Genomic DNA, 24,590 nt, shown 5'->3' with positions numbered 1-24,590 from the left:
TGTTCCTATGGAAACCGCCTTCAGACCAGGTCCGGGGACAGTCTGTCCCCCGACCTCTTCTGAAGGCTGGGGGGGGGGACAAGGGCTTTTCTTCCCACCGCCAGCCTTCAGAAGGCTGTTCTGAAGGCTGGCGGTGGGAAGAAAAGCCCTTCTCCCCACCTCCCGCCCCGCAAGCTCCGGGGACAGGAGGTCTTTGCTCCCGACCGCCAGCATTTTAAAAGAGGTCCCCGGAGATTTCACTAGCCCATAGGGAAGCAAGCCCATAGGGAAATTCGTCTGGCGAAGCACCTCGAAAAACGGAAAACTCTTTCTTCTTGCGAGTTTTCCATCTTGCGAGGCATTCGTCTTGCGAGGTACCACTGTATTTGCTTTTATGATTTCCATTCCTGACCTTGAAACAAAACGCTTTGGACAGAATTATCCAACACCCCTAGCCCTGAGACACTAACACCTGCTCCTATGAGTAAATTCAATGCCCCAATCATGAATGCAATTAGTGTTCTGATACAATATACCTCAATAACAATGATCTGGCAGGGGAACCTAGGAATTTAGCTTTTTAAGGATTGACTTACCTCGAAATGAATATCCTGCCAACAGCGGCATGGCACACATGGCCCAGTCATTTTAAGTACGCTTTCTCTGGCCTCGTTTTGGAGAACAAATTTCGGGAGAAAGGGATGCCACTTCTGTTTAACATAACCAATGACTGTGCCTAGTGGGGCCTGAACTTCAAGCTTCAAAGGAAAAACAGCAAAGTAAGAACAGGACCTTGCACTTTTGTCTAGTGCAGAAATACACAAATAAGAATTTCCAGGTTTATAATACAAGCTGGAGTATGCCCAGGATGAAAATACATGGGGGAAATAGGTTAACCAAAGGTATAGTGTGTCCTCACATACATGGTATGTATTTTCTTGAGGAAAGAGATGTGAAGGTACATGCTGGCATAAATGGGTATTTGCAGAGACATAATCCTGAAGAGGTCTAAAATAAACACACACACACACACACACACACTTGCTAATGGTAGAGAGAGATTCATTTAAAATTGTCACTGTGGCTTCAGAAAAAGAAAGGTCCCTGTCCCTACTATAATGGAAAGTTTCATAATTCTAATGAATTGAATCTCTGCAATTAAAAATAGGAACTGAAATGATGGGAGCCACCTGAAAAGAGCCACAAAGAAATCTTGAGAATTAATAAGTAGGTATCCCTAAAGACACGGGTGGCGCTGTGGGTTAAACCACAGAACCTAGGACTTGCTGATCAGAAGGTCAGCGGTTTGAATCCCCGTGACAGGGTAAGCTCCCGTTGCTCGGTCCCTGCTCCTGCCAACCTAGCAGTTCAAAAGCACGTCAAAGTGCAAGTAGATAAATAGGTACCACTCTGGCGGGAAGGTAAACGGAGTTTCCGTGTGCTGCTCTGGTTCACCAGAAGCGGCTTAGTCATGCTGGCCACATGACCCGGAAGCTGTACACCGGCTCCCTCGGCCAATAAAGTGAGATGAGCGCCGCAACCCCAGAGTCGGTCACGACTGGACCTAATGGTCAGGGGTCCCTTTACCTTTATCCCTAAAGAGTATCATCTTGAAAGTTGGAAAGACTAATTTGAGGAAGAAAATCAGAAGATATCTCCTAGGAAAGGTGCAAGTTTACCTCTTGCAAGCAGCAAATACAAGGACAGCAACAAATGGAACACTGGAAATCTCTTGTCAGCTGCATGATTGGCTGGCTTGCACTGTCATAGAACTTAATGGTGAAGGGACGTATTGACCCATAACAATTCAGGGTGTAGTCGTCATTTTCCTCAGCTGCAAAATACACCATCTGCCCCACAGGGTTTCTGACTTCATATCTGTTGCAAGTTTCAAGGCCACTTATCACTGAAAAGGAAGCAACATCAGTTTGAGTGCTTACGTAGTTGATCCAAATGCTTGTCATGAACATTATGAAGAAAAATTGGAGCCATCAACTTTAGCCTCAGATCTACAGTACTAAAGCCTTAGAACAGGGGTCAGCAAACCTTTTCAGCAGGGGGCCAGTCCACTGTCCCTCAGACCTTGGGGGCGGACGGCGGACTATACACTTATTGGGGGGGGGGGGAATGAACGAGTTCCTATGCCCCACAAATAACTCAGAGACGCATTTTAAATAAAAGGACACATTCTACTCATGTAAAAACATGCTGATTCCCGGACTGTCTGTGGGCCAGATTTAGAAGGTGATTGGGCCAGATCTGGCCCCCGAGCCTTAGTTTGCCCACCCATGCCTTAGAAGAATATTCACCTTCTTGCCTGTCTAGTAAAATAAGACAACATGTAGATATTGCGCTGCCTTATTGTCTGTCCAAACACTGAACCAGTTGAGCAAGCAGTAAAGTGAGGCTGCTGGGCCTCACAACAGGTGACGTTAAGGACATGATTAGCAACATGTATTTGTAAATGTTAATATACTAAGTTCAGAGGAGATGGTTAAAGATTTCAGCAGGAGGAGATGTTTAAACCTGCCTCTCCAGCTGCTGTTTCCACAAAATCTAACACCTTCATGGACAGTAATTAGCACTGGAGGAAAGTTCCTCTTGGTGCCAATGAGAACTTTCCCCCCTAATGTTAACTGCTGCAGGGTGGGGCATGATTTCAAATGAAATGGGCCTAGAGAAAAGATGAAGCCTCCACTCCACTCATGTCTAGGTAACAACCTGGTCCTTAATATTTTTTAAGGTACAATGTGATTGCTCATCATGTCATTAACATTACATGCAGTCATGTTTCAGGATGTGAAAATCAGTTTGTACCAATAAGGGAAGAAAAGGAAAAGAATGCTCTCACTTAGATTCTTAGTCTTTTTTGCACAATGCATTTTTTTTACTACTATTAAATATTATTTATTATTATTTTTGATCTTTGGGTCAGCTGGCTAATTTGCTTTTACAAGCGTGCTGTTTCACCCCATCCCATTTTTGCTGTTTTTCCCTATTTGTTTTATTCTGAGTTGTTGTTTATCACACACCACCTCTAATATAGGGAAGGTGGCTAATGCATAGCTTTAGTAATAGATATATATTAATTTGCCACCCATGAGAACATCCTGGATTTAAAAAAAGCACAGCCATCAATTTGAAAATCACTCTCAATGCTCAATTAGAGTTTAAGTAAGATAGCAAGATCATACTTTCCATGAGCTCAATCTGCTGTTGAATTGATAGGTGATCAAGCTGTTGCAAAGATAAAAGGCAAAAGACAAGAGCATACATGTTAAAACAGAAATGTATTACAAAACAATTATATAGGTGCAATTATTTTAATGTAACGTTGTACATTTTTGGTAATATTTATGGTCATTTACGGGACGCGGGTGGCACTGTGGGTAAAACCTCAGTGCCTAGGACTTGCCGATCGTATGGTCGGCGGTTCGAATCCCCGCGGCGGGGTGAGTGCCCATCGTTCGGTCCCAGCTCCTGCCCACCTAGCAGTTCGAAAGCACCCCTAAGTGCAAGTAGATAAATAGGTACCACTTTATAGCGGGACGGTAACGGCGTTTCCATGCGCTGCGCTGGCTCGCCAGAGCAGCTTCGTCATGCTGGCCACGTGACCCGGAAGTGTCTTCGGACAGCGCTGGCTCCCGGCCTCTTAAGCGAGATGAGCACGCAACCCCAGAGTCGGTCACGACTGGCCCGTACGGGCAGGGGTACCTTTACCTTTACCTTTGGTCATTTACACTGCCACCATTTTCGTTTTCTGCACACTTGCTTAAAGGTGCTTATATCCACTATTGATATTCATCTGTCTCGAGAGACAATAGAGTATGCCTCCAGGGGTGAAGCCAAACTTCTGCATTAGCCAGCTCCTCCTCAATGAGGAAGGCAAAGCAATGCAGCTCCTTTTGAATGGTATGAAAGGGCAGAAAACGGCTAATTATTCTTTTTATCATTTATTTTATTTTTATTGCCATGGTGGGTGTCTGCAGAGAGTGGGGGAGGGAGATGGTAGACAGCTATCCATCTACTCAAATCAAGAGAATGTGATTTTGAAAGTTTGGGTGGTAAGAAAAAAAGAAAAGAAAAGAAAAGAAAAGAAAAGAAAAGAAAAGAAGGAAAAACCACAGCTGGTTCTTGTGCGTGGCTTCCCAATTATGATTGCCAGGATCAAGGCAGGGTTCACCATGGCAACTGTGGTGACCATATTTGTGGAGACTGCTGTGCTTGGTAAATGATGAGACATAGGGATAAATGGAGGGAGATACCTGGCTTAAATATTCCAATCCTGGAGGGCATTTTGGAATTGCAGGAGGTGGCGGCATCCAAACCACAGGCGCATTAGGCTGATACTGAACCGGGACAGCACTGTAAGTTGCTGGCAGACCTAGGAAATTTGAAGAAAGTTATCCAGGAGTGTTTTGAAAGATCAAAACCTAATTAAAACATTATTTTAACCTCTAGAATTCTTGAAGACCCTAAAGCTGCAATCCTAACTCCCATTTACCTGGGAGGAAGATCCACTGAATTCAATAGGACTTGGTTCCAAGTTGACATGGCTAGGGTTGCACTGCAAATCAGAAACAACTGAAAGCAAACTGAGCAGCTTCAGAAGGGGTCGTGGTTGTACTGTATGTTTCAACAACAACCCTTCGCTTTCACCCATCAGTAGGAGCCCATAAGGGCATTCATTAAGGTGGAAGGGTCACTATACCTCCAAACTACAGCCTTGCTGTATTATATTTGATCATGGATTCCTTTCATTGTGGCAAATCATTTTGGATAATTTCACAAATGTGATTTATAACTACTGAAAACTTCAGTGTTACTGAAGTACTGAAACTTCAGTGTTAATTCTTCATCATGTTCCAATTAAATTCTGCAATAATCTCAGTCAAGATCGCAAGCCTTTCTTTTTTCTTTTCTTTTCTTTTCTTTTTTAAGTTGGCTGTGTTACAGGAAAGAAAATGCATTTCAAATGCAAGGTTTCACAAACGCAAGGTTTCACGAACTTGTCATAAATGGCTGAAAAATCCACTAGAGGGCGCACAGAGTATTCACCATACACACAGGGGTGTAAAATGAAAAATCAAAACACTGTACACTACTTTATACAAACGATTTCCACCACCTCATTGTTGATAGATGTGTCGGAGGCCTGTAAGGGATATGGGGACAATGCGCTCTCCAGTTTCAATTCACCTGAATTCCAGTTCAAAACATAATTTAACTTCAAGCAAAATCTCACCTGTTTCTTTGCCGCCCATTTCTTCCTGCTCACGTTGGGAGGAAGCAAGCTATCATGTGCAAGCCAAGAACAAACTTTGGCTACGAGTTGTGCTTTGTTAGTGGCAAAACAAACCACAATCCCTGCCATGGACACGGCACTAAACCAAGGTTCATGGTCTGTTTCTCCCAGCGGTGACACTTCCATCATCCACAGTGGGTGTGAGTTCACCCTCACACAGTAAACCATGGTTTTTGGCTTACTGTGTGATGTGGTGATGCAACAACTCAAGTTTTATGCTGTGTGCCTTAACATTGTACTACAAAATTCTGAACAGATAACAGCAACTGAGTCGTGATTAAGGATAGCAAACAGACTTTCAAATCCCCAGGAAGCCAGTAAACTTAGCCTAACTTGTTGGTTTTATTGGGGGGAGGGCAGGAGGTGGATCTTGGAGGAAAGGCAGGATATAAATGTAATAAATGAAGATTTAAATGAATAGTCATACAGCCACATTCTGAATATTTCACCTATCTAAACATCATTTTGTAAGCAAACTAAGAAATCCTGCGTAGACCCAACTGCTTACCTGGGACTGCAGGTCCAGGTGCATTTGGAGGATATCCATATTGGGCTTGGCCAGGTGGATATCCTGGGCCTGGATATTGTGGAGGTGGTGGGGTAGGCTCAGATTCCTTTGCTGGAAGAAGAGAAAGACAGTCAGGTGTATGGTGCGTTACTGCATTGGCTCCCAGTACATTTCTGAGCACAATTCAAAGTGTTGGTGCTGACCTTTAAAGCCCTAAACGGCTTCGGTCCTGTATACCTGAAGGAGTGTCTCCACCCCCATCGTTCAGCCCAGACACTGAGATCCAGCCTCATTGGCGGTTCCCTCATTGCGAGAAGTGAGGCTACAGGGAACCAGACAGAGGGCCTTCTCGGTAGTGGCACCCGCCCTGTGGAACGCCCTCCCATCAGATGTCAAAGAGATAAACAACGACCTGACATTCAGAAGACATCTTAAGGCAGCCCTGTTCAGGGAAGTTTTTAATATGTAACAGTGTACTGTTTTTAACACTTGATTGGGAGCTGCCCAGAGTGGCTGGGGAAACTCAGCCAGATGGGCGGGGTATAAATAATAAATTGTTGTTGTTGTTGTTGTTGTTGTTGTTGTTACGCTTGTGCCCTGCATCTCCATTATGCATACCTACACACTGTGCATGTGAAACATCTTGAAGCCCGTTAATGCTTTTGGGGGTGGGTTATTGGTTTGTTTTTGTTTTAATTATGAATTTTGTGTTTGTATTGTGTATTTTTTATGTAAAGTGCCCTGAGATCTGTGGAGGAATACAAATTTCATAAATAAAAATAAAATAAATAAAGACATGAGAGAGGTGAGGACAAAAGATTATGGATCAAAATTCAATTGCCAATCGCTAGGGATCCTTACACCCCTATTTTAGCCTTTTTAGAAATGCTAGTTTGTTGCAATATTGTGTTACGTTTACCATTTCTAAAAACATTTATAAATGTTTATAAACATTTTATAAAAATCATTTCTTTAAAATATTAATAAACACATTGCCATTTTAATTTGGAAGTCAGCTGGTTGTAGAGAGAGAAAAACGTAGGCTGTGAGGTCAAGAGGGATGCAAAACACCAAAAGTTGTCAATCTGCAACTTCTGAGTTTCATTTCCTTTGACCTCAATGCCATTGGGTGCCTGGAGGCAGTTGGAGGATGGATGGTGGCTAACGGATTAAGGATGAATCCTGACAAGACAGAAGTACTGTTCTTGGGCGACAGGGGGCAGGCAGGTGTGGAGGACTCCCTGATCCTGAATGGGGTAACTGTGCCTCTGAAGGACCAAGTGCACAGCCTGGGAGTCATTCTGGACTCACAGCTGTCCATGGAGGCGCAGGTCAATTCTGTGTCCAGGGCAGCTGTTTATCAGCTCCATCTGGTACAAAGACTGAGACCCTACCTGCCTGCAGACTGTCTTGCCAGAGTGGTGCATGCTCTAGTTATCTCCCGCTTGGACTACTGCAATGCACTCTACGTGGGGCTACCTTTGAAGGTTACCCAGAAACTACAACTAATCCAGAATGCGGCAGCTAGACTGGTGAATGGGAGCAGCCGCCGAGACCACAAAGAAAGATCTACACTGGCTTCCAGTACGTTTCCAAGCACAATTCAAAGTGTTGGTGCTGACCTTTAAAGCCCTAAACAGCCTTGGCCCAGTATACCGAAAAGAGCATCTCCACACCCATCATTCAGCCTGGACACTGAGGTCCAGCTCTGAGAGCCTTCTGGCGGTTCCCTCACTGTGAGAGTGAAGTTACAGGGAACCGGATCGAGGTCCTTCTTGGTAGTGGCGCCCACCCTGTGGAACACCCTCCCATCAGATGTTAAAGAAATAAACAACTATCTGACTTTTAAAAGACATCTGAAGGCAGGGAAGTTTTTAATGACTGATGTTTTAATGTATTTTTAATCTTTTGTTGGAAGCCGCCCAGTGGCTGGGGAAGCCCAGGCAGATGGGCGGATTATTATTATTATTATTATTATTATTATTATTATTATTATTATTATTACCACCAGGTTCATCAGTCAGTGCAGACTTTTCAGCACCGGATTTACATGTTGCCAATACATAAACTGTCCCACTGACAGCCTATCTGCAGCATTTTCAATCCGCTGCAGCCTCCTATTTTCCTAATATAATGCATTTTTGTATGGTTTTTGCCCTTAAATATACATATTTAAACCTACACTTTACTCTAGTTAATATACATATTTTACACATTACTCAGCTGGAGAATTGCATTGCAAAATTCAGATAAGTGTGAATTTCAAACGTCTGCTGTATTTTGGTTTTGTATGTTATTTCAGGAAGTGAGAATTATGTAACTTTGCCTTCAAATGTAACCTGAATCAAATTTCTCTCCCAACTCTACCAAACAGAAGAGATTCCTGCTTCTGTAGCATTATTTTAAGTCTTGCTCTTAAATGGGAAACTTGAGCCCCCTCCTACATCAGACTGGACATAAGGGCAGAAGCAGAAGCAAAGAGGCATTCATGCAAGCAAAACCAAGGAATGTGCATATTCCAAGCTCCAAAGCAAATAAGTCACACACACGAACTGCTTTTTGTTGTTTTACTCACATGGCATTTCCATGATTTTGCATACAATCCTGTCTGAAAAAAATAATATATTTATTTTACAGTATGATCATTTCTCCCCACTTCTGTTTGCTTGCTCTTTGGGATGATTGACAAAAACAAATGTTACATCTGGCCAGCTGTTATGAAAAGATAACATAGTCCATGTTTGTTTTCAAGGCACCCTTGTGGAGACATGAAATATACAGCTATGGATGCTACAATCCTAAACACACTCACTATGAAGTAAGTCCCATTGAACTTGCTTCTCTGAATATATATGTACTGGACTGAACTGTACAAAACTGCAGACAGAATTCCATTTTGGTTCCAGGTTTCTTGGTTCCAAATCATAGATTTCCACAGAAAACCCCCCTGCCTGTTCCAAGGTTTGTTCAGTTGTATTTGCACTGCCATTCCCCAACCCCCTCTGCAATGTTATCAACTATGCAATTCCTTCAAGAGCATGAATATAATCTTTCAGTTGAAGTCACAACACATCAGGGGCTTTCTAATCTTACCAATGCACACACAGTATTTCTCAAAATGAGGGGGAGTTAGAAAACATTTTGGAAATCCTACAGCACAACAGAAATTTCTTCTGTGCAACCGAAAGTTCTTTTACGCAATAGGCCACTCGGAAGGGTTATTCTAACACATACTCAAGATGTCTGGAGCAGGAATGAAGAATCTGTGGCCTCTGGATATTGTTGGACTCCAACTCTAATTGTCTATCGGCAATGTTGGCTGCAGCTGATGGGGTTTGGAACTACAAGTTCTCTATGCCTGACCTAGGGAAATCCTGCAGGAAGCCTGTGCTACGGGACCCAGCCAGTGCAGCATGTAGGGTTCAGATAATAAACTAGTTCACTTACCACCACTTTGTATAGTCTGAAATGAGTTATTCAATCCAACAGCCAATTGAAAAACAATTCAATTCCTCAGGAGGTGACAGAGTTAAAATGAGAAAAAACAATCCTTGAGACATGAATTTCCTTCCTTGTTTGTGTTGAAGGATCATTTGCTAGACTTGGTGGTGTGGAAAGATTGGGTGGGTAGGCAGGGTATATTGGGGGTAGATTCCCATGGTTGGAATTCTATGGCATGTTATTAGCAAATGTTCCATTAGCTTGCCAGGTGGAATGATCTCCTTCCCCTCTCCCTGTGTGCTATTCTGTGGGTTCCCCTGAGCCAATTTGGGGGGAGGTGCATGGGGGAAGGAGATGGGAGAAGCTGCATGGCACAAGTGGAAGCCCTTATGAAGGTCTTCCTCTGATGGGGTTTATCAGGTGAATCCCATCGCACAACTGACAGCATTTGTCCTATATCAGAAGTGGCATGTGTGGTGGCGCAGAGCCAGCTAACAATGCCATCACCACTGTTGTTGACCTGGACACGGTGGTGGGTGGTGGTAAGGTCAGGGCTGTATGGTTGCAGTGGCAGGAGCTTGGTGCAACCATGTGGCCCTGACCTTGTTGTTGCTTCTCTCCAGTTTCACTAAGGGAAGAAGCAGAAATGCTGGTATCAAGAGGTAGCCTCGCTCTGGATTACTACTGAATATAAACAATTATAATTACAGATTGGGACCTAGTCTCTGGGCAAATGTTCTCCTCATCAATAGACACTGCAGCTTCTGTTTAATAAGATGCAGTTTGCTGGCAGAACAATGAGCCAGATTAACGTAAGGGCCACCATCTTCCACATGGGCCTGTCCAGTTATGGAGCTATGTACTGGAAAACCTTCTTCACATCCCTTTGCCTTCAAAAGTTAGATGGGTGAGGACTGAAGCAAGGCCCTCTTCAGTGGTGGTGCCATGATTCTAGAATTCACCTGGCCCTGAGGGTGCTTCCAAGCAGGAACATTATCTCACAAACAAGACATTGAGATCCAATATTTCTGTGTGAGCCAGGCATAGGCAAACTAGGCCCTCCAGATGTTTTGGGACTACAACTCCCATCATCCCTAGCTAACAGGACCAGTGGTCAGAGATGATGGGAATTGTAGTCCCCAAACATCTGGAGGGCTGGGTTTACCTATGCCTGGCTGTGAGCAATGAGCATGCAAATATCTACACACCTTGTTTTCCAACCATATTCATCTGCTATTGTGACCAGACCCAGAAATAAAGAGGCAAGGCACAAGTGATGGGTTGAAATAGGGCCACATTTTAAAGGTAAAGTAAAGGTACCCATGCCCATACTGGCCAGTCGTGACCGACTCTGGGGTTGCACGCTCATCTCGCTCTAGAGGCTGGGAGCCGGCGCTGTCCGAAGACACTTCCGGGTCACGTGGCCAGCGTGACAGAGCTGCGCTGGCGAGCCAGCACCAGCGCCGCACACGGAAACGCTGTTTACCTTCCCGCTAGGTAAGCGGTCCCTATTTATCTACTTGCACTTAGGGGTGCTTTCGAACTGCTAGGTGGGCAGGCGCTGGGACCGAATGGCGGGAACTCACCCCGCCGCGGGGATTTGAACCGCCGACCTTACGATCAGCAAGTCCTAGGCACTGAGGTTTTACCCACAGCGCCATTATTAACCAAAACCTTGATCAAGCTCAACCTTGCCCATTTCAAGTGGCATGACAAAGCTTGGGCCTTATGGTAAGTAGGGAGGCCTTTGTGCCCCACACCCTCCCAGGGCCCCACAATTCCAGGCAGGTGTGCAGGTGAGGCTCAAGAATGTTCCAGATCCAAGCTAAGGGCCCCACAACCTATATTAGCTGGCCTCCAGAAACACCTTCAACCTTCACCTTCAAAGGAGCCTAAGGGTGTTTCCACTCTTCAACCCGCAACCTTGGTTTATGGAGCCATTTGATGCCTAGCTTAAATATTTGAGTTTCTAAGACTGTCTGTTCCCTTATCTAACCGTAACCTTTCCCACACCTTCCTGCCAATAATGTGACCCCAATAAAGCAAGCAACCAAATCAACCTGTGATTTCCACCCCTAAATCACAACATCCCCTGAATACAGTATGGAGTGGGCAAAAAAAATCCCACCCAGCTTGGGCAATTTGCAGCCAGACAAAAAAAAACACAAAAATGTTGCTTAAACAAGATGTAGCTGGAAATCCCACACAGCCAAGGATGGTAAAGTCTATGGCATGGGTGTGGCGCAGAGGTACACCAGGCAACCTGGTTTTGCAACTTTATAAGATGGAATCTTACAAGGTTGGGCAATATAGACCACCTGCCATTCACCCCCAGTCGGCAGTGCTTTTCAGGCAGTATATATTTCCTCCTGTCCCATCCACCCCGCTTGTTTCATTCTGAGCACGGGCACACACGCCTTAAAAAATGATCAGAATGGCTGGGAACATTTGATTTTTCGCAAGTTTTTTTTTAAAGGTTGATATACAAGTTTTCCAATATACCAACTTCCACAAAAGTGCATACAAAACAAAACAAAAACCATGCTGCACCTAGGCCCACCAGCCATCCACTAAGGAGCACCTCACCAATGGAAGCAAGCAGAGGGTGTGGTAACAGATGGCACCCTGATAAATGTCATCGCCCACACAGGGGGGTTGGGGTAGTGGCACACAATGCGCTCCAGTATGTCCACAGCTGGGTAACATACATTCCCCCCCCCCTATAACGCATTAACCACGCATTTTGATTCAATGTGGGGGAAAGTGCAGGCTGACATTTGGATGAGGACAATGTCAAATTGCCGGCACACACGCAAAAACCCCATGTAGACATGGGATGTATCAAATCCACTTTAAATTGCCTTGTGTACACCGCCTGGGGGGAAAGCAATAGCTGGAGCTTTTGGAGCAAAGAGCTGGGGATGTAAAGGTTAAACAGCCTCTCCTCCCGACAACTTGCAGTGCCTTTATCTGATCGCAGCACAGGGAGAATCAAAGGGGTATAGTTTCAGGGTATAGTTTCAGGGTATAGTTTCAACAGGTATGGTTTCAGGAAATCTCTGCCTTCCGTGAAGTTGATGCGTTGCTTCCAGGCAACTTGTTCTTCTTGACTTGTTTTCATAGAGACACCAGTTAATTGTACTGTATTTTAATATGGGGGGGGATTGGATGGGAGATGACGTCTGACTGAGCAAATGTTAAACCACCACTTTGAGAGCGTTTCCCCATCACTTACCACAAACAAAATGAAACATTCTTTTAAGAGAGTTTGTGCTTTTTTTGCAAAAGAGCTCCAAATCAGCAATGGTTGCATAGCTTAATTTGCTAGCATGGCTACAAGAACATGGAAGCTGCTTTGCAATGAGTCAGTCTATATAGCACAGTACTGTATACACCAGTGGTGGCCAAACTTGGCCCTCCAGCTGTTTTTGGGACTACATTTCCCATCATCCCTGACTACTGGTCCTGTTAGCTAGGGGTGATGGGAGTTGTAGTCCCAAAACAGCTGGAGGACCGACTTTGGCCACCACTAGTCTACACCGACTGCTGATGGCTCTCCAAGGTTTCAGGCAGGGTTCTCTCCCAGCCATGCCTGGAGATGCTGGAGATTGAACCTGAGACCTTCTGCATGCAGTGCAGATGTTCTGCAACTGAGCAACAGTCCCTCCCAAATGGAATCCCTAACTGGATCGAATCCCATTCAGAAATAACAATTATCTGGATGCATTCTTGGATTCCCACTCAGGAGCTGCTCTTGTCAGCATGCCATGGAAAAACAGGAACTGGACTCCAGGGTCTGGAAACTTTGACTCTGCAAGGGGTTGTTGACATCCAACTTCTATCATGATTAGCCAAGCTGGGTGAGGCTGATGGGAGTTGTAGTCCAACAACATCAGGAGAGGCAAGAGCTAAATGACTGTGGTTTTTGATTATGTAATCCACCAATTCACATTAGTAAAGGTTTAACGTTCTAATTAAATGTATGATTTTTAAAAAACAAAAACATCACTACCACTACCACAGCATTATAATTCAAAATTCGCCACTTGGCACCTTGTTTTAGACAGCCAGGATTGATATCTAGCAAGGCTGGATAAGCACAGAATCGTGGATTTGGGAACCAACGAGTCTTCTACTCCAACCCCCTGCAATGCAGGGATCAACATCTAAAATTTAACGGTTTCTCTTTTCTTGGCATGGATATACAATACAGTGGTACCTCGGGTTACAGATGCTTCGGGTTACAGACGCTTCAGGTTACAGACTCCGCTAACCCAGAAACAGTACCTCGGGTGAAGAACTTTGCTTCAAGATGAGAACAGAAATCGCACAGCGGCAGTGGGACGCCCCGTTAGCTAAAGTGGTACCTCAGGTTAAGAACAGTTTCAGGTTAAGAACTGACCTCCAGAATGAATTAAGTTCTTAACGCGAGGTACCACTGTACTAAAGGGGAAGTTTCACCGATGGTGTTGGGCAATGCCATCTATGGAAACCTGATTTCGCGTTTCCTGTTTAATTCCCCTCAGCCTGCCCTTACTTAACGGCAAAATAAAAAAATTCCTTCCAGTAGCACCTTAGAGACCAACTAAGTTTGTTATTGGTATGAGCTTTCGTCTGCATGCACACTTCTTCAGCTGCACACGAAAGCTCCTATCAACAGCAAACTTAGTTGGCTTCTAAGATGCTAATGGAAGGATTTTTTTAAATATTTTTTTTACTACGGCAGACCAGCACGGCTACCTACCTGTAAGTTACTTAACGGGGCGTCGAAGGAAAGAGAGGTTGATGCCCCCGCTCCCCTCGCCGCCTAACCGGGGCCCCGGGCGGAGACCTCTTTTTAACGCGCCTAGTCTGGAAGGTTGCAAACGCGAAACAAACTCACTAGGCAGCTACTAATTCGAAATAAACACCCTTAGGGGTTGCTTTGCAACAGTCTTCACATGCTCTCTCCTCCGGTGCCCATATTTGCTTTCTACCCCGAGGTGAAAGCCAATACCTTGCCGGTGGGTCTCTATTCGTTGCTTCTCCACGCGCCGCAGGCTCAGAATAGCCACAGACGAGGAACGTCTCTTTAGAGACCCGCCCTTGCAATGCAGCGCAGGGGGACGAAGGAGGGGCTGGGAAGGAGAGAAAATGGAGCCGGCAGAGGGAGGGAAGAGTGAGAGTCAAAACAAGAGTAGACGGAAGGCGGAGCTGGACGCAGCAAGCGGATGCCAAGGCTGACGTTCGCTGGCCGAGGCTGCCCTCTTGATAACGCTCCCTCGACAAAGCGCATTTACATGCAGTTGTAGGAGGTGTCCAGTCCGTCTCCATATTAGAGGATCAGGAAATAGGCGTTGCCAGGACGTCCAAAAGCTGGCTGTCGCGGCTCGGGGGAAAGGAACTCTGCGCGTGCACAGGAGTCTGCCCATTTTTATTACTCCTCACCATGTTCAAGGGCTGATCCTTAGGATCGAAAGAGAGTGTTTCGGAGCTGTACGCCTGCAAACTTTGCCCCTAAGCGAAGAGAGTCACGCTGCCAAGCGGCAGAGGAAAACGGATGTGCTTCTTCCAGAATAGCGAATGTGTTTATACTAATAAGCGAAGCAAATGCCTTTTTCTACAACCCAGAATGTAGAACTTTGCAATTCAGAACTACTGCTACTTTTTGTGCGGGCGTCAACAGTTGTCACCCCCAGTGCATTTTGGCGCTTGAGTTTACTGGGTTTCCCTGTGTATTGGTGCTGGAATGTGGAGTTTGAAATCCTGGCAGCTAGACAGAACCTCCAGCTCTAGAGGCGCATGAATATTATTTGCTAGAAAGCCAAGCGGAAGAGTTATATTGGGTTCATGCCCTTAGGCTTGCCTAAAGAAACAGGACAAAAGAAGTAATTATAATTTAACAGTTTTCATGTTATTCTATTTTATTAAAGCAACTAAAAAAAATATGATGATGGGAAGATCTCACACAGGTGAAGGGAAGCAGTGGGGAGGAGGGGAGGGTTAGGTTGAATTTGGGAAATAAAATAATATATGGGACAGCAAAGGATATAATAGATTCTTCTAGAATAGTAATATATGGTAACCAGAATAGAAGTTCAAAAGGGGAAGTAAATGTATTTTTAGTATTTTCATTATTGTAATAGTAGTTATTATTTCTTATTGATAGAAGGCAATGTTAATTTAGGCTTCTTCGTTTTGCTGTCTGTATAATTTTCTTAAGTCAATAAAAAAAAGGGGGGGAGAGAAACAGGATGTTGGATTAGATGGCCTGGTCCAGAAAAACTCTTCTTAATGTTGCAACGTAATGGTATAAACAGTGCGCAATAATGTCCAAAGCGATCACTAGTCTGCTTGCTTGCTCTCTACTTTTTTTTCTCCTGAACTGCTTGTTCTGCCACTCACAGGAGTCTTTACAATATGGCATCTGGGACTGCTCAGTCAGTAGAGCAGGAGTCTCTTAATCTCATAGCTATGAGTTCAAGTCCCACGGTGGGCGAAAGAGCCCCACTATTGCAAGAGGTGGGTCACTTCCAATTCTAAAAGTCTATGATTCTATTATCTGTTGCAGTTGTGACTGCTGTCCATCATTCTCAAATGTTCTTCTGTTCTCTCTGCTGGCTTTCTGAGAGGCCTAGATGCTCCCCACTGAAGCCTACAACAGCAATAAAGATTGACAGGAAAGCAGCTGTTCTCATGCACAACTACCACCCTTTTCCTTTTACTGTATGTACTTTAATAAAGAGCATCATTCACTCAAAGAGTGCAGTTCTTTCCTCTCCTAAGGCCAATGCTTTTTTCCTAAAGAAATGCTTAGGGGTACTCTCATTTTCCTACTCATATTGAAATACTGCCCCTCAATGAAGCCAAATTTAGATTCACAAAATGTTTAGGGGTATGCGTACCTCTGCGTCCCCCCAGAAAAAAAGCACTGCCTAAGGCTACAGTGTTTTTGGCATGCTGTATGGAGAGTATAGGTTCCCAGCTATAGCCATCTCAACGTAACCATAGGCTACATTACCCAAATTCCTTCAGTTTTAATAGAGCCACAGAATTGTAGAATTGGAAGAAACCCTAAGGGTCATCTAGTTCTACCTCCTGCAATGCAGGAATCTCAGTTGAAGCATCCATGACAGTCATCAAACCTCTGCTTAAAAGGAAGGAGGTATGTTTGGGGCAGGTAAAGAACTTACAGACATTAATAAATCTTACAAACTGGATACCCTGGCCCATGATACACTGAAAGATGTGGTATGGGCACAGACTGGTTCACCGGAAGGATGGAGAGATATTTAGATATAATACTCTTGTATTACCCATATCCTTTTCCTAAGCTCCCATGAGAGGCATGTACAAATTAATGCCTGGTACTGTCAGTGACAGTGATTGAAGGATTTCCACATTAAGCTGCAAACATAACAGCAAAATTTACAGATTATTTTACTAGGATTAAAACTTTATTGTTATCCAGTACTGAGAATTTTTACATTTGAATTCTGAAATCAATTGTTAACTTTTTTGTATTACAGTTAAATTAGGTTTGTCTTTATATGTTTACAAAGTGTTCAACGGAACAAACTACCACTTTGATTTTGAAACAATCAAAGCAGTAAGAATTTTTTGATGTAGATAAATTCCTTTATCATGGAATTTTAAGAGGCAGCATTTTTTAAATTACAGGATTTTTAAATTTAAGAACTTGTATAAAATACGTTTGTTTGTTTGTTTGTTTGTTTGTTTCATTGTTTACCATTTTAATTGTAATACTGCCCAGGATCATGGATAGACAGCCTAGTTTATCAGATAAATACTTACAGCTTGCTAGGAAGAAAGCAAATTGGTTCAATTTCACAATATCCTAAATAATAGATGGTGCACAGATTTTCAAAACCTCCATAAGAGAAATAATAAGCCAATCTAAAAAGCCTCTAATAAAAGGTTTATCGTTCCATTTAACAACAGATGAAAAGATGGTTAAAGAAATAAAGAATGTCAATAATCTGCTTTATGGAAGGAAGCAAGAAGCAACAGAGAGCAGAATAAGGGCAGTTTAGAAATAGCTACTGCAAGGTAGACCAGAACTCCTTTAGGCAAACTTGAGTATACAGTTAGCAACTGAGGTCAAAGCACAGTGACCCACAAACTCTAGACACTACATATTTCCTTCTGCTAGGAAAGAGCTACTTACAGCTCCAGGACATAAGAGTTATTAGGCAGCTAATTTGCTTGCTTGCTATGATGCATCTAAGTACAGCCATGCTAACCTTCTACCACAGGCATAGGCAAACTCGGCCCTCCAGATGTTTTGGGACTACAACTCCCATCATCCCTAGCTAACAGGACCAGTGTTCAGGGATGATGGGAATTGTAGTCTCAAAACATCTGGAGGGCTGAGTTTGCCTATGCCTGTTCTACCACTATCAAACTACAATGAGTGTGTATGTACTTAAATCTCAATTAAAGCTCAATTAACTGATAGCAATTACTGAACTGGATGAGGGCCCATCAACTGAAGCTACATCCAGACAAGACAGAAATGTTGGTGGGTGGCTCATCTGTCTGGATTAGTGGTGTTTATTCTGTATTGGACTGGGTTGCAGTCCCCTTGATCGAACATGCATACCACCTCAGGGTGCTCCTTAATCCATCTTTGTTTACCAGTTTACGTTAGTGTGGTAGCTGTGACCCTGCTTGGACAGAGATGTAGCCTGAGTTGTCCTTATTAGCTATGCTAATATGTTATATGTTGGACTTCTTCTGAAGATGGTTCATAAACTAAGAATACAGCTGCTAGAATACCAACTGATCACATTGCGCCAGTGTTTTGTCAATTGCATGGGATCCTGGTCTGTTTCTGGGCTCAATTAAATGTGCTGGCCCACATGTTAAGATTTCAACAGAGGCTCTTCCTTGTCCAGGTGTCCTGCCATTGGAGGCCCAGCAGACAAGCTAGGGGGTGGAACAACTCCCCTATGAAGAAAGGTTGCAGTGTTTAAGAATATTTCGTTTAGAGAAAAGGCAAGTAAGCGGCAACTTAATAGAGGTTTTAAAAAAAACGATGCATAGCATGGAGAAAGTGGATAGAGAAAAAGGTTTTCTTTCTCTCTCATAGCACTACACCCAATGAAGCTGAATGTTGGGAGATTCAAGACAGATTAAAGGAAAAGAAAGAAAACTTCTTCATTCAAGGAACTTGCTCCCCGAGGAGGCAGTGATGGCTACCAACCAGGATGGCTTTAAAAGAATATTAGGCAAATTCATGGAGGAGAGGGCTATTGAGGGCAACTAGTTAAGATGGTGATGCTCTTCCTTCACAGCTACAAGCAGCAATGCTTCTGAATGTCCTGGAAACCACAGGAAGGGGAGAATGCTATTGTGGTCAAATCCTGCTTGTGGGTTTCACACAGGCATCTGGTTGGCCACAGTGAGAAGGATGCTAGGCAAGATGGGCTCTTTTTATGTTCTTACAAGGAATATTTTCCCCAATAACGCTCAACTGGCACCTATTCTAACACTTCTGTCTTACCAGGATCTTAAATCACTTGGTTCAATCTTCTAATCTCTGCTTATTGTTTTATGCTACTCCTTTAGAATTTTGCAGCCAAACCTTGGCTGTCGAACGTAATCCGTTCTGGAAGCCCAAAATGTTGGCTTCCAAAATGTTTGACAACCGAGGCGCAGTTTCTGATTGGTTGCAGGAGCTTCCTGCACTCAGGTGGAAGCCATGTCAGACATTCAGTTTCTGAAAAACGATTGAAAACCGGAGCATTTACTTCTGGGTTTTCGATGTTCGGGAGCCAAAACGTTCCAAAACAGAAGTGTTTGGGAACCGAGGTTTGACTGTATGTTGTTTTTACATTTCAGCTGTATTTATACATTCTTTTGTTCCTGAGGCTGTGAGCTTGCTTGAAGGGTGGAATAGATATTTCTACAATAAACAAGGTTGCATTGTCGAGCATTTGTGATTAATTTCATATTGGATGTGCTCAGATGCATATCCAAGCACCAAAGCCCAGATTTCCCATCTACATCAGGTTGCCATCCACATTTCAGAGAAACCCAGTTCTCCCATCTTGGGCTTGGTCCTTCAGGCTAGCTGAGCCCACTGCATGTTGCTTCCTTCTTTCTTGAAAAGGATAAAGTTTAGTGCCCTCCTATTTTACAATGGCAATAACAGCCAAAGAAAGAGCATTGAGGTCCTCTGGAATCACTGGCAAAAACCCGTGTGTTACCTTGGAACAGTGTTTTTATAAAAAGAATGTAGTCAGCAAATATTTGTTTTCAAAAGGAACCTCATCGAATCATGAAATGACCCACTGAGACACATATGAATGAGAAACTAAGCATGTTCAGAGACAGGGTCGGCCCACACATGAGGCAAAGTGAGACCACCACCTCAAGTGGCAGAATCCAATGGGACAACAGATCCCAATGTTGACCTTGCTGCCCTCCCCTGCTCCTGGTGTAGATCTTCCCTCACTCCTCCTTACCTGGATTTGCAGAAAACTTGTATCAAAATAAAATGGATTCTGTGTGACTTCTTTTTGCAATTATATAGGCTGCCATTAAAGAGATTTGCATTTTGAGGATTCACGCTGATTTCTTTGATCAAAATGTCCTACATCCAAAGTGGCTCTTTCCCTGAACTGCATGATACCCAATAGAAACGGTTCTGTTTCCAAAATATGTGTTTCCAGAGGAATGTGGTTATTAGGTTCATTATTTGGAGTAAAATTATGGTGTTTCACTCAGTATAGGAAAATACAGAGTACATTTCCTTTTTGAAGAGACAAAGTTCTGTTTGTTTAGTAAATGGAAGAAAGTGTTTGCCATGAACAAATGTTTGCTAAATGGAACCATTTCCCATATACCTGTGTATAGTTTATGCAGAGGCCTTTAAGGGCAAGCATCCTGAAAACAAAGGTGTTAGCTGGTTCTTCAATAAGCAGAGGACCTCCTGGAAAAGGACACTTTTTCCTGTAGTGACTGGGGCAAACTATTATTGTTATTTATTATTTATTATTATTTTATTATCATCATGCATACATGCATGCATGCATGCTGTAACCCTGGCAACCTCCCCTTCTCAATTATTCTGTCACTGTCCATTGCTCAGAGCGGGGCAAGGCGGGGGGGGGGGAACACAGTATTTGCATTGCCAATTGCTCTTAATGGCCTGGTCCTCTACTGCTCCCTTTGTTTCTTAATCAATGGCACCTCTATCAGCCAATTTCCTGAACAGGAATAATAATAATAAACCAGCATAGGTTGCATTTTTACACTGCTAATTTTAATGTCAGTAAGCTCACCTTAATCATCTAAACACCGCTTGAACCTCAACACCTAGGAATCGAAGAGGAGGCAGGGAACCCTGAAACGTGGGCACCCACAAATCCATTACAATACTAAGCCAGCCACTGCTGCTGCATGAAGTCATATTCTCAGTGAAAAAGGTTTTTAGACAGAATAGCAAAAATCAAGTCAAATTGCTTTCATATGAAACTACTCTCAGTAGCCCCATGCAGTCCATTTCCATACCTGCAAGTGAGTGCAAATGATCTTCTTGGAGAAACCAATAGATTACATTCAGGCCTCAAGTGTCCATTTTCTTTTTACTTTGGGATTCTCACCAACCCTTGCTTTTCTGACAAATTATCATCCCTGTAGTTCTCCATGTGTTGTTGCTTCCAGCTCTGGTCAGCCCCAGCCAGCATGACCAATGGGCAGGGATGCTGGGTCCTGTAGTGCAGAAACATTTGGTGGATGTGGATCCCCGATGCAGATCTTATTGAGCTGGAAGGACCAAGGCAGCTTTTATGTTCAGTTCAATCCCAACTCTCATGGAGAGAAATGTTCCCATTCCAAAATGGTCCCCTACCCGCAACGATGCTATCAGCCCTCTGAGAAAACAATATTAAGTACAGTCATACCTTGGTTGACAAACGGCTTAGTTGCCAAATGTTTTGGCTCCCAAACGATCAAAAACCGGAAGTGAGTGTTCCAGTTTTCGAACGATTTTCAGAAGCCAAACGTCCGGTGAGGCTTACGCAGCTTCTGATTGGCTGCAGGAACCTCCTGCAGCCAATCGGAAGCCACGCCTTGGTTTTTCGAACGGTTCCGGGAGTCGTTTCCAGAATGCATTCTGTTTGTCAACCAAGGTACAACTGTACTATATTGTTCCTGTATTTCTCTACAACCAGCTATACATTTTTCCATTTTGTATCAGGAAAAATCCTAGGAATTGTAGTCCAGCAGCATATAGAGAAGGTGGATCTTACACACACACACACACACACACACACACACACACACACAGAGTACTTAGGTCTGAGCCACCCAAATGAGCCCTACATCTGAGCTAACATTAAAAATATATATAATTTTAATATTTTTATTACTTACACCCCGTCCATCTGAGCTGCTTCCAGCACTCCCTCTCCCTCCCTCCCTCCCTCCCTCCCTCCCTCTCTCTCCACACACATACATATATAATTTCCATTCTACCTACCCTTCCTCTGAAAGAAGGATCTGTCTGCACACATCCCATGGAAAGGCTTTATTGTGACTCAACAGCTGCCATAGGGATTTGTGTGTGTTTAATCCTTTCCTTTTCTGTTCTAAGCCAATGCCCTCGGAGGAAACAAAGCAGGCTGCCTTGTTTTGTTTTGCTATACAGCAGGCGTGTCCAACTTTCAAGAGACTGAGATCTACTCCCACTCTAAAATAACTGGCAGTGATCTACCAAAGTTGGGTTTTTTTTAGGTAGCCAAAGTTGTTGAGCTTTTCTTTTCTTTTCCCCCCAGAATTTTGGGGTGGGGTGTGTGTTCCACAATCTACCATGATCTACCACGTACCCCCCACAATCTACCAGTAGATCACGAACTGTTGGATAGTCCCTGCTATACAATATCTCTCTCTCGAAGAAAAGAAACTGGCTTGGATCCTGATATAACTCACCTCAAGGAAGTTCATGGACAGGAAGCTTCCCCTCCACTCCCTGAAGTGTCTCTCTCTGGCCTCCCAGAAGTCTGTGGGGCAGGTTGGGGACCCTCCTAAGCAACTGGTATAGGACACCAGGGCAGGGGTCATTGTTATTTTATTACTATTAATATCTATTTATTTGTCGCGCTTTATATCAAAGTGTCTCAAAGTGTAGTGAGAAGGGGGGGGGGGGGGAGACCTTCCAAAAAGCATGGAAACTAAATATGAAAAGCAGGAAGGGCAGCAGGAGGAAAGGAGAACTTTCCTTCCACGAGCTTCCTGAGGTGAATTTACTTCAGGAGCCAAGCCAATGTTGTTGTCGTGAAAGCCTGTGAAAGAAACCAGGATGCAGGTGGGGCGGTGGGTTAAACCACAGAGCCTAGGACTTGCCGATCAGAAGGTCGGTGGTTCGAATCCCCACCACGGGGTAAGCTCCCGTTGCTCGGTCCCTGCTCCTGCCAACCTAGCAGTTCGAAAGCACGCCAAAGTGCAAGTAGATAAATAGGTACCGCTCCGGTGGGAAGGTAAACGGCGTTTCCCTGTGCTGCTCTGGTTCGCCAGAAGCGGCTTAGTCATGCTGGCCACATGACCCAGAAGCTGGCTCCCTCGGCCAATACAGTAAGATAAGCGCTGCAACCCCAGAGTCGGCCACGACTGGACCTAATGGTCAGGGGTCCCTTTACCTTTACTATGAAAGAAACCAGAACTATGGTGGTCCTTCTGAGCTGCCGTTTCCACCCTGTCCTTAAAACGGAAGAGCCGTGCTTTACAACGAACATCTCGAAAGCATCCAGTAAAGTTTTGTCAAAAATATATAAGTTATTATTTGAATGGTATACAAAGGATGAAGAAGTTAAGTTGGTTATGATTAAATGGGCTCAAGATCTTGGTCATAATGTTGAATCTGATATGTGGAAAGATTATGGACAAAAATAATTAAATTTACTGCATATATGGCACTTAAGGAAAATTTAATGAAGATGATGTATAGATGGTATTTGACGGCGACTAAACTTGCTAAAATGTACAGAACTCAAGATAAGGCATGTTGGAAATGCAAGGAGAAGGAAGGGAATTTCTTCTGTGGTGGACATGCAGTAAAAACAAAGCTACTGGGATATGATATACAATGAATTGAAAAGGATTTTCAAAAATACATTTATTAAAAAAACTGGAGGCTTTCTTATTGGGTATTATAGGAGAGGAAATTCCAAAAGCAGATATAAACATATTTATGTATGCCACTACAGCTGCAAGGACACTTTTAGCCCAGAAATGGAAGCAGCAGGAACTTCCAACTTTGGAAGAATGGCAGACAAATGATTGAATATGCAGAACTGGCAAAGCTGACAGGGAGAATCTGAAACCAGTGTGAAGAACTGTTTTGAGAAGGACTGGAGTAAATTTATACAATACATGAAAGAACATTGTAAACATTTGAAAACGTTTGTAGGTAAATTTTACGAAATATAGAAAGAAGGTAAATAGGGCAATATAGAAATGCTAAGATGGTTGTGATTACTTAAGAAAGCCAGGGAGGGTGGGGAGTCAATGCTTGGTATGAGCAAAGTTGGGGACTTCCCTGGCTTTTTTCTGGCCCACGTAGGACCAGTCTGGATAGTTGGCCTTGGTGAAGATTTGACGTTTTCATCCCCAAAAAGTTTTTTATTTGAGTTTCTACTGAAATGAGGCTGCATTTTAATGTTGTACCTAATCTTGCTTTTAAGTTGTATTTTAATCAATTGTTTTTACCTGGTGTCAGCTGCCCTGAGCCTGGTCTTGGCTGGGAAGGGTAGGGTATAAATAAAAAATATAATTAATTAATTATAATTATATATTTATATTTATAATTATATAATTATAATGTGAGGATATGATTCGATATGAATGTGACAAAGGATAAAAATGAAAATTTAATTTTATATCTATATCTATCATCTATCTATCTATCATCTATCTATCTATCATCTATCTATCTATCTATCTATCTATCATCTATCTATCTATCTATCTATCATCTATCTATCTATCTATCTATCTATCTATCTATCATCTATCTATCTATCTATCATCTATCTATCTATCTATCTATCTATCTATCTATCATCTATCATCTATCTATCTATCTATCTATCTATCTATCTATCTATCTATCTATCATCTATCTATCTATCTATCTATCTATCATCATCATCTATCTATCATCTATCTATCTATCATCTATCTATCATCTATCTATCTATCATCTATCTATCTATCTATCATCTATCTATCTATCATCTATCTATCTATCTATCTATCTATCTATCTATCTATCTATCTATCTATCATCTAATCTATCTATCATCTATCTAAAATAGCATCCCACCATGCAAGGAATCGGGAGAGCTTCGTCAG

The 24,590-nt window shown here is 43.2% G+C and overlaps 1 protein-coding gene across 4 annotated transcripts in view; it reads right to left on the bottom strand.

Annotated features, from left to right (window-relative positions):
* LOC114597851 (phospholipid scramblase 1-like) overlaps positions 1 to 21,794 on the bottom strand; it is a 29,628-nt gene extending 7,834 nt beyond the window's left edge. For 2 of the 4 annotated variants that reach the window (XM_077929890.1, XM_077929891.1), the window contains exons 1-7: positions 21,721 to 21,794; positions 8,368 to 8,400; positions 5,793 to 5,903; positions 4,245 to 4,363; positions 3,174 to 3,216; positions 1,659 to 1,885; positions 576 to 737 (exon numbers count right to left, since the gene is read on the bottom strand). In XM_077929890.1, coding sequence (XP_077786016.1) covers positions 576 to 737; positions 1,659 to 1,885; positions 3,174 to 3,216; positions 4,245 to 4,363; positions 5,793 to 5,903; positions 8,368 to 8,400; positions 21,721 to 21,754 — 729 coding nt within the window. In that variant the 5' untranslated portion in view covers positions 21,755 to 21,794. Of the gene's footprint in view, positions 1 to 575; positions 738 to 1,658; positions 1,886 to 3,173; positions 3,217 to 4,244; positions 4,364 to 5,792; positions 5,904 to 8,367; positions 8,401 to 14,229; positions 14,357 to 21,720 lie in introns of those variants that run through there. The other 2 variants (XM_028731228.2, XM_028731229.2) reach the window with 2 other exon arrangements.
* Between the last annotated feature and the right edge of the window lie 2,796 nt (positions 21,795 to 24,590).

The sequence above is a fragment of the Podarcis muralis genome, chromosome 6 (genome assembly GCF_964188315.1).
Source record: "Podarcis muralis chromosome 6, rPodMur119.hap1.1, whole genome shotgun sequence".
Lineage (NCBI taxonomy): Eukaryota > Metazoa > Chordata > Lepidosauria > Squamata > Lacertidae > Podarcis > Podarcis muralis.
The sequence above is the reverse complement of the archived record's forward strand: the minus strand, read 5'-3'. Positions and strand labels throughout refer to the sequence as shown.